General features: G+C 39.8%; 1 protein-coding gene across 2 annotated transcripts in view; it reads right to left on the reverse strand.

The window, feature by feature from the left end:
• Positions 1-10,785, reverse strand: part of LOC148737410 (leucine-rich repeat and transmembrane domain-containing protein 2-like) — a 51,816-nt gene extending 41,031 nt beyond the window's left edge. For both annotated transcript variants that reach the window (XM_088748312.1, XM_088748313.1), the window contains exons 1-3: positions 10,694-10,785; positions 5,294-5,359; positions 4,489-4,548 (exon numbers count right to left, since the gene is read on the reverse strand). In XM_088748312.1, the coding sequence (XP_088604438.1) occupies positions 4,489-4,548; positions 5,294-5,339 (106 nt within the window). In that variant the 5' untranslated portion in view covers positions 5,340-5,359; positions 10,694-10,785. The remainder of the gene's footprint in view (positions 1-4,488; positions 4,549-5,293; positions 5,360-10,693) is intronic.
• Positions 10,786-11,972: the final 1,187 nt, after the last annotated feature.

The following is an 11,972-nucleotide window of genomic DNA, read 5'->3' on the forward strand; positions in this document are numbered from 1 at the left end:
CTTGATGTTAAAATTAAAATCTGCCAGTTCTGCCACCCACCGGTGCCCTACTGCAGACAACTTAGCTGACGACAGAATGTAAGTTAGTGGATTGTTGTCGGTGTAAACAGTGAAGAAGGTGGAGTAGTACAAGTAATCACGGAACTTCTCAGTTACTGCCCATTTGAGGGCAAGGAACTCCAGTTTTCCCGCGTGCATGTGGTAATTTTTCTCTGCTGGAGTTAGTGTCCTAGAGGCATAACCTAGAACTCTGAGCTCCCCGTCCTGTTCTTGATACAATACAGCTCCAAGTCCCTCTTGTGAGGCGTCTGTGTGAAGTACAAATGGCTTCGTAAAGTCGGGAAATGCCATCACTGGAGGAGAAGTTAGTCGGTCGACCAGCATGTCAAGCCGCTTCTGATGTTCCTCTGTCCATGCTACCTTATGATTATTAGCCAATAGATCAGGGCCAGCCATTAGATCGTACAGGGGCTTAGCTATGCGTGAGAAATCCTGGATGTATTGCCTGTAGTAACTCAGGAACCCCAGCAGTTTACGCACATCACCCACTGTTGCTGGTTTTTGTTTCGCCAAGTTGTGTACGGCGGCCGTGTCCTCTGGGTCTAGAGAGTAGCCATCGCCAGAAACAACCCGCCCCAAATATCTAACTTGTCGTTGGAAGAGCTTGCACTTTGATGGCTTTAACTTTATCCCATGTTCCTGCAGTCGACGCAGGACTTGTTGGACATCCTGAACGTGTTGCTCAAAGGTCGTACTATACACCAAGACATCATCCAGGTAGGGGATACAGATGTTGTCACGTAAGCCGTCTAGACATTCATTCATGCACCTTTGGAATGCCGCCGGTGCATTCATTAGCCCGAACGGTATTCTATTCCATTGATACAATCCCCAGGGGGTCACGAATGCAGTCAGGGGGCGGCTTTCTTCTGTCATAAAGCCTTGGTGGTAGGCCTTCCCTTGGTCCAGAACTGTAAACCATCTGTTGCCGCCTAGGCCATTTAAGATATCCTGTATACGGGGAATCGGTTGTCGTTCTGGATATGTTTTCTTGTTCAATTCTCGATAATCAATACAAAGTCGCAGACTTCCATCCTTTTTGCGAACACAGACCATGGGTGAGGAGTAAGCCGAACGGGACTTGCAGATCCAATTTCGATTAATCAAGTCTTCTAAGTACTCTTTCACTTCCCCATAGAGTGGCTTGGGGATGGAGATATAGTTCTTCTGTACTGGCTCATTGTCCTTTAACTGGATATCCAGCACCAAGTTCTCCACGCAGCCAACATCATCGTTGTTTCTTGCAAAGGCTCCAGCTTCTTGCCGTAGCATTTCGTGGACGATCAATTGTTCATTGTCTTCTAGCTGACTCAAGTCAACTGGTGGTTCCCATCCATCTTGTTCCTGACCAGGATGCGAGGTAGCTTCAGGGTAAGAATCCTCGTCTCCTCGAGAGTACGAGTCGGGAGTGTTTGGAATTGGTAGAACTGACTTTACCAGGTGTATCCGGCCCAATTCTGTTCTGCGCTTTAACAAGATGTTTCTGTCTGTATTGTTTTGGACCACGACGGCCACGTGACTAGAGGTTCCCGGGGTTATTTTAGTAAGTTCCTCGCCCAATTCCAGTCCGTCTGGGAGCTCGCTGTCTTCCTTGGGCTCAAATATTACTGGCATCCCCTCTGGAACTGGTCCGAGGTGAGTTTGACACTTAACTGTCGTTGCCTCTCCTTTTGGCAGCATAACATCTCTCTTTCCGACTTTAACAGCTGCAGTACCGGTATCCTGTGTTCTTGACTGGATCAGATTGATCAGGGTACCTATGCGAGTATGATGAATTGAAGGGAATGACTGCTGAATGATGTTACTTGCCGCTTGGTGGTTTCCACCATATTGAGCGAGGATTTCTTCTATAACATTGAAGCCAATGATTGGGTACTCTTGTTCCTTTTGTCCCACCAGTACTGGAACTGTCAGCTCATGAGCAGTTGTATCGTCCCCAGCCAACTTAAACCCGATCTCAATCCAACCGTCAAATGGAATGTTTGTCCCATTCATCGCTTCCAAATTCAGCTCTTCTCCTGCTCCCAACAACTCTTCAACATTTCTTAACACCTCCATCGGTAAGTGAGTTTGTTGCCACTTCCTTGACACAACACAAACCTGGGAACCTGTATCCCATAATGCCTCCACTTCCTTTCCCTGCATTAGGCATTTTACCACGCACCTCCGTCCCACGATTTTTGTCAGTCCGAGCTGCTGCCTTGGCGTCAGGTGGCAGGGAAACGTCGTGTTCAAATCATGGCCATCATCTCCGGCTGCTTTCTGTTTCTCAAGTTCCTGTATAGCCATGCAAACTGGTTTATGCACAGCTCTGTATTTTACTTGACATTCTTTTGAGTAATATCTATTGGTCTTACAGGCTCCGCCGCGGTTAAGTGGTACATGGTCTGTGCTTTGTTTTCCACACTGCACGTAACGGGACTGGTTTTCTTGCCTGGTCACACCCTGTCCCATGGACGTGACCTTTGGCCGTTTCCCTGGAATTCTGCTGGAGAGCGTCGGCTGAATTGGGCATTACACTCGCGTACATAATGGCCACTCGCCCCACACCTGAAGCAATGGTTGCACGGCCATCCATTCCCACTTTGTTGGCAGGTCCTACACAGTGGGGGTTGTCTCATAGGCTGTTGTGTGAGGGGGGTTTGAACCCGGAGTGGGGCCCGAACTCTCTCTTTGACTGCGGCCACCTCTGCCTTGAGCTCCCTTAGTTCTTTCATGAGACCTTCCTCCACCCCATTATTCTTTGTCTCCTGCTTGTCCCCTCCCTTTTGAACAGTATTTACCTTGGGGGTTAGCTGTGAACCGAATTTCTGTGATCGCTCCAGTTCGTCACTGAAACACACATTTAATTTCTCGAATAGTTCTTCATCGCTTATAAATTTCTTTTCCAAGTAGGGCTTCATTTCGATCTTGATATTCTCATTTTGCAGGCCAAGGGAAAAACTATGGACAAACATGCCATGTACTAAGGTAGGATCATATTTCAGGTCCGAGTCAGTTTCTTGAGATGCAAACAAGATCTTCTGTTTCAAATCGAGAAGGCGGATCAAGAATTCTTGAGGTTTTTCCTTTGGCTGTTGGACAGTTGAGCTCAACTGATGATATAGTTCGGTTGCTGTTCTCTCCTGATAATGAGAACGCATAATTCTCCTCAATTTGGCCAGTGTTAAATCTACCTTACCCTCCAAATAACTTCTTAGGCTTAACGCCGGATTTATCGCTTTTATCACAGCCTCTTTGATTTCATCCTCTGTATAGTCGTTCTTTAACCCATTCTCAATTTGATGTATTAGCGAGGAAAAACTCAAACGATCCTTCTGCGACGCGTCGCCAATCTGGCCCGAAATCTTGAAGTCGCGTTTGAATTTTGAAATTGACACCGCGGGATTTTGCTCTATTTTGACGGTCGCCTTACTATTTTCAGAAGCTTTCGGCGGTTCCGTTTTCTGTTCCGGTACAAATTTTCCCTGCATACTTAGAGATGACGACAACACTTTGAGCTTCTCATTATCTAATTCTTCCGTTTCGAGGTATTTATTTAGAGCTCGGATAAAAACCAACCTTCCCTTGCTCTCAGGCGGTACAGTAATGTTCAGCCCACTACAAACTTCTTTAAGCCTTTCCTCGCTCAAGGAACACAACGCGGCCTGAATTTCGATCTGCAGACTCTCGGTGTCCATCATACTTCCAAGAAATAATCTTTCGTACTCACCAATAGTGCAATCAGCCGTTCACAAAAGAAATGCGACACTTTACGTCAAGATCAGTCCGCCGTCGACAGCAATCGACCACAACCAACTCGCGCTCGACGAATCAATCAAGCGTGCCAATTACTTTGTCCTTCACAACCCAAGGCAGTTCTTCGTCGATGATAAGCCTCTTCGGTCCAGTCCTGGCAGGGTCGCCAATGTTACACACTCAAATCAACCAGATTAATGAAACACAAGGTTATATTTATTTCCAAAACTTCGAGCACATGCGTTTTCTCTGTTTTACCCGACACCCTTTTGGGTTCATGAACTCGACAATACATGTCACGCACTCTACATTTGCTGGATAATGTATGGATATCAAAGGGAGAAGCTACTTGATAATCAATTCTGGTAGCTAAAGGATTAAATTTCCGAAATCCTTCAAACGTATTTTAAACTTAAAAACTAGCAATACAGAGAGTGAAGTCACTTTGGTCTTTCACGTACCGCGTTTATCTAAACCATTCAAAGCAAAATGAAGCAAAACAAGACGAACCGAGATAAAACGGATCGAAATGAAAAAGACAACTGCCACTGAACGAATTACGTAGCAAATATTTCAAATGTAAACAGACGCGGGACAGAAGGAAAATTACCAGCCGACACAAAATATACGATATGCAAAATAAAACCGAAAAACAAAGCACGTAATATGAGACTAATTAAAAAAATCTACCTGAAGAACTGCCATGGACCCCGTCCTGTCCTTGTGTTCGTTGAGGATGTTTCAACAAAACTGCAACAAGTCAATTATATGTTATAGAAAAATGACCACGTTAGACCTGATCTGATCACTACTCCACAAATCAGATATTACTGCATCGAATGTACCTTCCTCCGTGGAGCAAGAGGAACATATCTCCTGCCGATCGCGATTTTATTTATTCAGAGTACTTAGAGGATGTGGCCTTATTAAAATTTCATATAGAATTTATCCTAAAATTGAACAATTTTATTGACCAAACATAATAAAATGGAAGGTAATTCAAAAGTTAGTTGCCCTTTTAAAGTATCTGAGACTGTCTGGGCTGGAGTCTCCTATTCTAAAATTAAAATCCGCAACTGATTTAAGTCTCAAATACGTCATCCCATATTATGTAATTGTTGAGCACTCGAATGAGTCAGTGAAAAACGCTGGTCATGATGACAATTAAACAACAGACCATTTTTTTTTATTTTTCATCGCTCTATGCTCGATTGAATCACCCCAATTTCCATGCCACCTCACCCCCTTTCCTTCCTCTGTTCGTTCCTTCTCACCCCGAGCAAAGGTGGTTGTGTGAGGCTAGAAAGAGGTTTCATCTGGCCTCCCCCGTCTCCTTTCCCCTCCCTAGCTGAATGTCACACATATTATCTCCATTCCCTTCCCCCCTCTACGCAACCCACGTGGCCCCTCTCCCAACCCGTTAACAACAAATCTTAATGTTCGTCCTAATAAGTAACCGCTTTAAACAACAGTCGTGTAAAGCTGCATTGCTTACAGAAAACGAGGATGAAACTCCACTTAGTCATATAAGGTACCGTCATGATGTGTTTCAGTTTGTTTGCTGTGGAAGTAAAGCTAGGGAATTTACATTTTTTCTCTGGCTTTAAAACAGAGAGACTTTTTTTATTGAGTCGCTTAAAAGTTTTTATACACGACCTTTTGAGAAAATTTCTTGCGATGGTAATGCATTTGTCTCTATCCGCCTATAAAACATTTACATTTTTTCCATAGAAGCCGAAAACTAGAAGCTAAAAAAAAGTAAAGAAATGCACTTGTTTTTTGAGCTGGAAAGTTGACTTTTAAAAGTGGTCATTATTTCTCTTTGCTAATAACTAATATATTTGTTTGTCTTTGTTTACTTAAGCATGCATCTATTCTATGGTTTGAATTAAGCAATCCAAAGTTTTGCGAGGACTGTGTTAGTTGCCTCAATACTTGTGATAATGAGAGAATAATGGATGAGGTATATTGGGGGCTGGCCCTAATTAGTGCTAGACCTCTCGCAGATCTCTCGCCCGCTCACGACGCTCAAGGCCTGATACTTTCCCGAGGGCAAAGCGCTGATAATGAGGGCTTACTCGCAAGCTACGTTACTCGTGTTGAGCAAATAACGTCAAAAGGTACATGCTTTATAGAAATAAATCGACTTTTGCTAAAACACGAAAATATAATAAATAAATGAATAAAAAGCTACTCAGTTATGACCAGACTTTTTGCGGCCTGTTTAAAAATCAATCATACACAGCTAAAGATAATTATGTCCTCTAAAAGCAAAAGTTGTATCTTTACAACAGGTTAAAATGTAAGGAATGGCTGCCTCCTTGATTACCTATGTTCATCTCTGTAAGAAATTTAACATTTATAGGTTTTTCAACATATTTAACTTAAGACCGAAATTTTGGGTAGTCTTAAACTTCCGAAAAATTTTTGACTGACGCCTTTTCAATTTAATTACATACGTACTACGAATTTTGTAGGACACATAGATGTAATAACTCAAGATCGACTTTGTTTATCAATTATGATGTTTTAATAACCAAGATATTCAAGTTTAGAGCGAAATCTTGGGTTGGTCTTAATTCCCGAAGAAACTGACGTTGTGTCTTGCTTATAAATTGCTGCCTAAAGATGTCCAATATTCAAATTAGCTTTACTTATCTTGAATTTATAACGAAACTCACTATCAATATGCCACCGAAAAATTGAAAAAAATTACACAGGAGGACTCTAAGAGAATATTAAGGAACAACTACTTTTGCTCAAAGAAAAAAAGGTGTTTGCAGGTATATTTTATTCTGTCATGTGACTGACTTTTTCTCCTCTGTGCTGTTCTTGCTTTTTCGTTTCAGTTCTGAAAATGTTGATTTTTCTCGTTTGCGAAGCGCAACTTTAAAATGTTTAAAGTGTTCAACTATCGTATGTATATGAACAAGACCATTTTTTTTTTTTTGGAAAAAAGCCCAACCCAAAACTAGAAAAAAAATAACATAAGATTAAACAAAACAAAATAAGATCCATTTTCGACACAAGTGTTTTCATGAATAGTCATTGAGGGGTGAACGATGCAAAAATATAAACTGCAATGATTAGTGATTATTTCAATGTCTTCTTTTCTGCAAAGCATGTGCTATCAAGCTTATGATATGTTTTTCTGTTTTGTTTTTGTTTTTGAAATTAATCGAGCCTGGGGAAAGAGACTTGTCGTGGACAAAAAGAATAGGAATGAAAAGTACACCTCTTACTTACCGAAAAAAAAGGGGTGAAATATTTATTATACATGTATCTCTGAGTTCAAAGAGAGGGAGAAGATTTCAAGTCACATAACCTTTCAAACTTTTTTGTTACTGCCCTGTTATCATCTCACTTTCAAATTCAAGTTTCAAAAACAAGCTGGTGATTTATATTTCTTCGAGAAATTTACGCTTTGGATGTAAAATACTATTTCCGAATAGACACCCGTTGTGCTGATTATGCCAATTTAGATCCGATGATCAGAAACCTGATCCATATGTGTTTGTCCAATAATTTCGACACTTTAGGGAGGGGACTCTTGTTGTTGATTCTCGTCAGTGGTTTGCTAATATGAACGCAGCAGTATTTATGGAGAGAAACTAGATTTCGATCAGAAGCATTAAGTTTCACTCATCTCAAGTCCTTTGATATGAAAACCACGGAGAAATACATAATAAAGTAGACTTTTCTGTGATTTTATAGAAACTAAAGTAACAAGACAGATCTGATAACAGATTATGCGTTTCGGGGCTAAAATAGTAAAGAACTAATATTGTATTAAGCTTTGTTGGAATGCAGAACAAACAGGTATTCATCAACAGCATCAACATCTCTAGCAGCAATGAAGTTATACGCCTCTTGACTTCCGGTATGATTATGCGCGTTTCGAATTCCGGTTTTTTTATTTTTTACTTTTCCGGGCAGTATTTTTAGGCAGACATTAATTACGACCTCAAGTCTATATATAACCTGTGGTAGCTGATGTTTCGTCATCAAAGTGGTTCACACGCAGCCTAAAAAACGCTTGTACTTAATTTTCATCCTTTGCAAAAAGTAACTCAGAAACTTGAAACGTTTAGTATTAGTTTACATTTGAACTAATCCATGGAACTCTTTTTTATTTCATAATATTGAATAATATTTTTATTTAATATTACTTAATAGCGTTTTATTCTATTACTTCTGTCATGAATGGCAGGCATATTCTAATGTATCAAGCATTAAATATTTATGCCATATATCATAGGTGACAAATTACTCCTTAATTTTGACGCGAAATTTAAGCGTTAATTTTTAATTTCACATGTGAAATTATAAATTGCGATGGTAACATCTCTTGTATCTCGATCAGAGCCAAGAGGACGTCGAGATTTAAGACGGTGACCCTGGAAGAAGTTACGAAATTAAAAGAAGCGGCCGAAAATTTAAATGCGCGAAAGAGCACAATTAACTGGGTGCGAGTGTTTGAGAAGTGGTGTGACGAAAATAGCCTTGATAAAAACCTGGAGATAATTCTTCCCGAGCAGCTGGATTAAGTACACGAGCGATTTTACGACTCCGTGTGCAAACAAGACGGAACCGATTACGAACCTGGGTCCCTGAAAGTGATGCAAGTAGCACTTGACCGCCAATTAAAGAAAAACGGTTGTACTTTTTCAATTATAAAGGGAAGAGAATTTTTCAGTTCCCGAAAAGTTCTTGAGGGATAGGCGCGTAAGCTAAGAAATGAAGGTAAAGGAAAATTACTAAATTCGTCAAGAAGCCTAACCAGAGAGGAAGAAGAAGCTTTGTGGGAAAGCGGGCAGCTTGGAAATTCATCTCCACGGTCACTCCTGAATACAATGTGGTGGCTGCTCTCACAGCATTTCGACTTGCGTGGCTGCCAAGAGCATTACACAATGAATGTGGAGGATTTCACGCTCAATAAATACGACAACGGCAACGAGTTTGTAACCTTCGCAGAAAGCCCGACAAAAACACGGCAAGGAAGTTTACGAGCTCAGCTCAGATCTGTACTACCCAAAATTTTTCGCAACTGGTGAATCACGATGTCCTGTGGCTCTTTTTAAGAGTTACCTGTCCAAGAGGCGTAAAAGAGAGAAGTATTGATAGTGTTCTCTCTGATTGATGAACAGTATTGGTGATTTCAATGTTAATTTACTCCCTGTTTACAAGCAGGTAGGGTAACCCTGGTGCTAGGGTTACCATGGCAGGAGGGTTACCCTAACGCTCCCACATTTCTTCTTTTTTTCATCGACGTGTTTACAAGGCAGCTAGGGTTACCCTAGTACTAAGGTTACCATAGTACTAGGTTACCCTAGTACTAGGGTAACCTTAGCTGAGCGCTAGGGTTACCCTAGCGCTAGGGTAACCCTAGCTGCCTTGTAAGCGCTCTCCTGGGGATAACTCGCCTACCCGGGACAACATTTTACTTGAACATTGATAACAATGCGTGCGATTACCAAGCATAGATAAATTGTCCCGGGTGGTAGGGTAACCCTACCTGTGAAATTGTGCTTGTCAGTGGTTCGAATCCCGTACAGGCCTGAGTTTTTTTCAGGTCTGATTTTCACTATTGCTTAAATAGTGCTTTACTGCGAAGGATCGTGCACATATACGTTTCATAACCGCAGTTCATAGATATGTATTTCATATTTTTGTTGTTTGATCTATCATCTACGGGTTTATGTCGAATTAATTTGATGGCCTGCTCCCAGTTGGCTTGTTAGCTCAATTGGTAGAGCGCTGCACTAGTATCGCAGAGGTCAGTGGTTCGAATCCCGTACAGGCCTGAATTTTTTTCAGGTCTGATTTTCACTCAAGTTGCTTAAATAGTGCTTTACTGCGAAGGATCGTGCACATATACGTTTCATAACCGCAGTTCATATATATGTATTTCATATGTTTGTTACAAGTTGTTTTGTTTTTCTTTTCTTTTAATTGATTTTGAAGAAAAAAAATGCAAACGTTGCCAATAAAATGAGAAATGAGATATTAATATTTAGTGCTACTCTGAATATTGAAAGACTGTTTAGCATTTAGAATTGAAATTCAAATTAAATTTGAAAACATTTTTTTCAAGCTATCAAGTATATTTATAGAGGAGAAAATGTAATTACAAACGAACTGCTTCTCAATTTCCGCCTGGTGTTTTGCGCCTTTTGAGCAGGAAATATAGTGTTGCATTAAGGATGTTTGGAAAATTTCAACAAATCGAGTCGCATAGTTTGTTTTTCGGTTTTCGACGAAAAGTTGCCTTACCCCGCAAATATGTTTTCGGCGTTCACAAACTGACTTCTTGTTTCTAATACAGTTGTCATTTGACTTTCAAATTCTTAGAAACTAACCGCCAATTTTTCCTTTTTTTTTCTTTTGTAGTCATGTTTTTAAATGCAAAACACCAAGACAAAGTACACGCTCTCACTTAGAATTTTTCCTGAGTCTTAAGATCTTATAACTAAATCCCCATGTGCATTTGGACATTTTAACGAGTTGATTGTTGTGCTTGTTTCTCGTCAGTAATTTACGCATCATTGTGGTAATGTTCGCGAAGAAAAATTAAATTTTGATCAGTTTCACAGAAGTGCCATGTTGCACTCATTTCGTTATCCTTTGTTCTAAAACTAAGTCGCAGCAAATGCATTGTAGAGAAAGTAAAACGGATCGTATAACAAACTATACCTTTCAGAGATAGAGGGTGTAGAATAAATATTCGGTTAGAATACAAAACAGACACAACATCATCAAAAGGATCGACATCTGCAGCGGCAATGAAGTTATTTTGCGATACACAGAACGAATAAAATATTTTTACCGCATGAGGGAAAAAATGTTTAACTACAAAGGGAAGAAGGGAAAGCAGCAAAGCTACTACATTAAGTACCTGAAAATTGATGGTCCCTTTTAACTTTTACACTTTGCCCGATCGAATTTATCCCCGTAAGCAGCAAAAAATTAATCCACAGAAAAGTTAAGGTTTTTACAGCTGTTTTTTAATTACAGTTTTTAGGAATAAATTCAAAGTTAAGACAAGAATTCCTGTCACGTAATTTGTTAAAGACACGCGTCTAACTAAAATAGAAAAGAGAATTTACTTTAGTTTCGAAGGAAGCGCTGATGACTACACGGAAAAATAACTGGAATGACTGGACAAGTGCAAATTAAGACTTTTTGACCCAAATTGATCCCTAAAGACCATACTAAAAGATGGCCATTATTCAGCAACTGAAATTTTAATTTTTTCCCACCAGTACTCAATTTATAAACACAGATTATCCCATCATTGACGCACACATTTTCCACATCAAATATTTCTGTATCATTAAGCTGTTTTTATTTTTTAAAACAGATCTCAAAAATGGAAATAAAAGATTTTTCCTAGGGTTCAAAATATTTTTTCTACCTCAGTCACCCCTTCGATAAAACAAAAAAATTAAACCAACGGCGGATTGAGTTTGAATAATTATCATTACCATTATCATTTACATCACTACCCCTATGTTATTAACTGCAGCGTACCATGTATTCTAAAATGCTTTAAAAATGGCCACATTGGGTGCAAAGCGTAACCTATGTTGATTTATAGGAATTTAACGCTAAAAAATTTGATGTCTTAATTAACTCTTGGTTAGCTAGAATCATCTTAAAAAAAAAAAAAAGAAAAAAACTTCCCTCAGTCAAACTTTTACGTATACGTTTCGCGCTTTAATTCATCAGTCGCCGTCGTGATATGCCTGTCACGCAGGGAAAATAAGCTTCACAAGCGAACCAATAAGAGATAAAAACAAACATTCAAACGCACAAACAAACAAAAACCTTAAGAGATTTTTCATACAAAAGGATGCTGTTTTTAATTCTATAATACTGCCAAGAACCTCAAGAAAAAGTAAAACAGAAAGTATTTCTGGAAGTTAAAAGAGTATTTGTTTACATTTGAATTAATTGATGGAACTTTCACTTATTTAATACCTGAATTCAATTATCCCTAACTATTTGTTTGTTATAAAACGGTGAGCGACGTTTACTCGACAAATAAAATTTCGGTAAGCCTTTTGGACAAACTGCGCCCTGTTTGTTGAGTTTCACCATCGGCCAACGACCTCGACCTCGCCCTAGGAATAAGCCTAGCGATTCGGCAATTTGTGCAAGACTATCATCATTCG

The sequence above is a fragment of the Stylophora pistillata genome, chromosome 2 (assembly GCF_964205215.1).
Source record: "Stylophora pistillata chromosome 2, jaStyPist1.2, whole genome shotgun sequence".
Lineage (NCBI taxonomy): Eukaryota > Metazoa > Cnidaria > Anthozoa > Scleractinia > Pocilloporidae > Stylophora > Stylophora pistillata.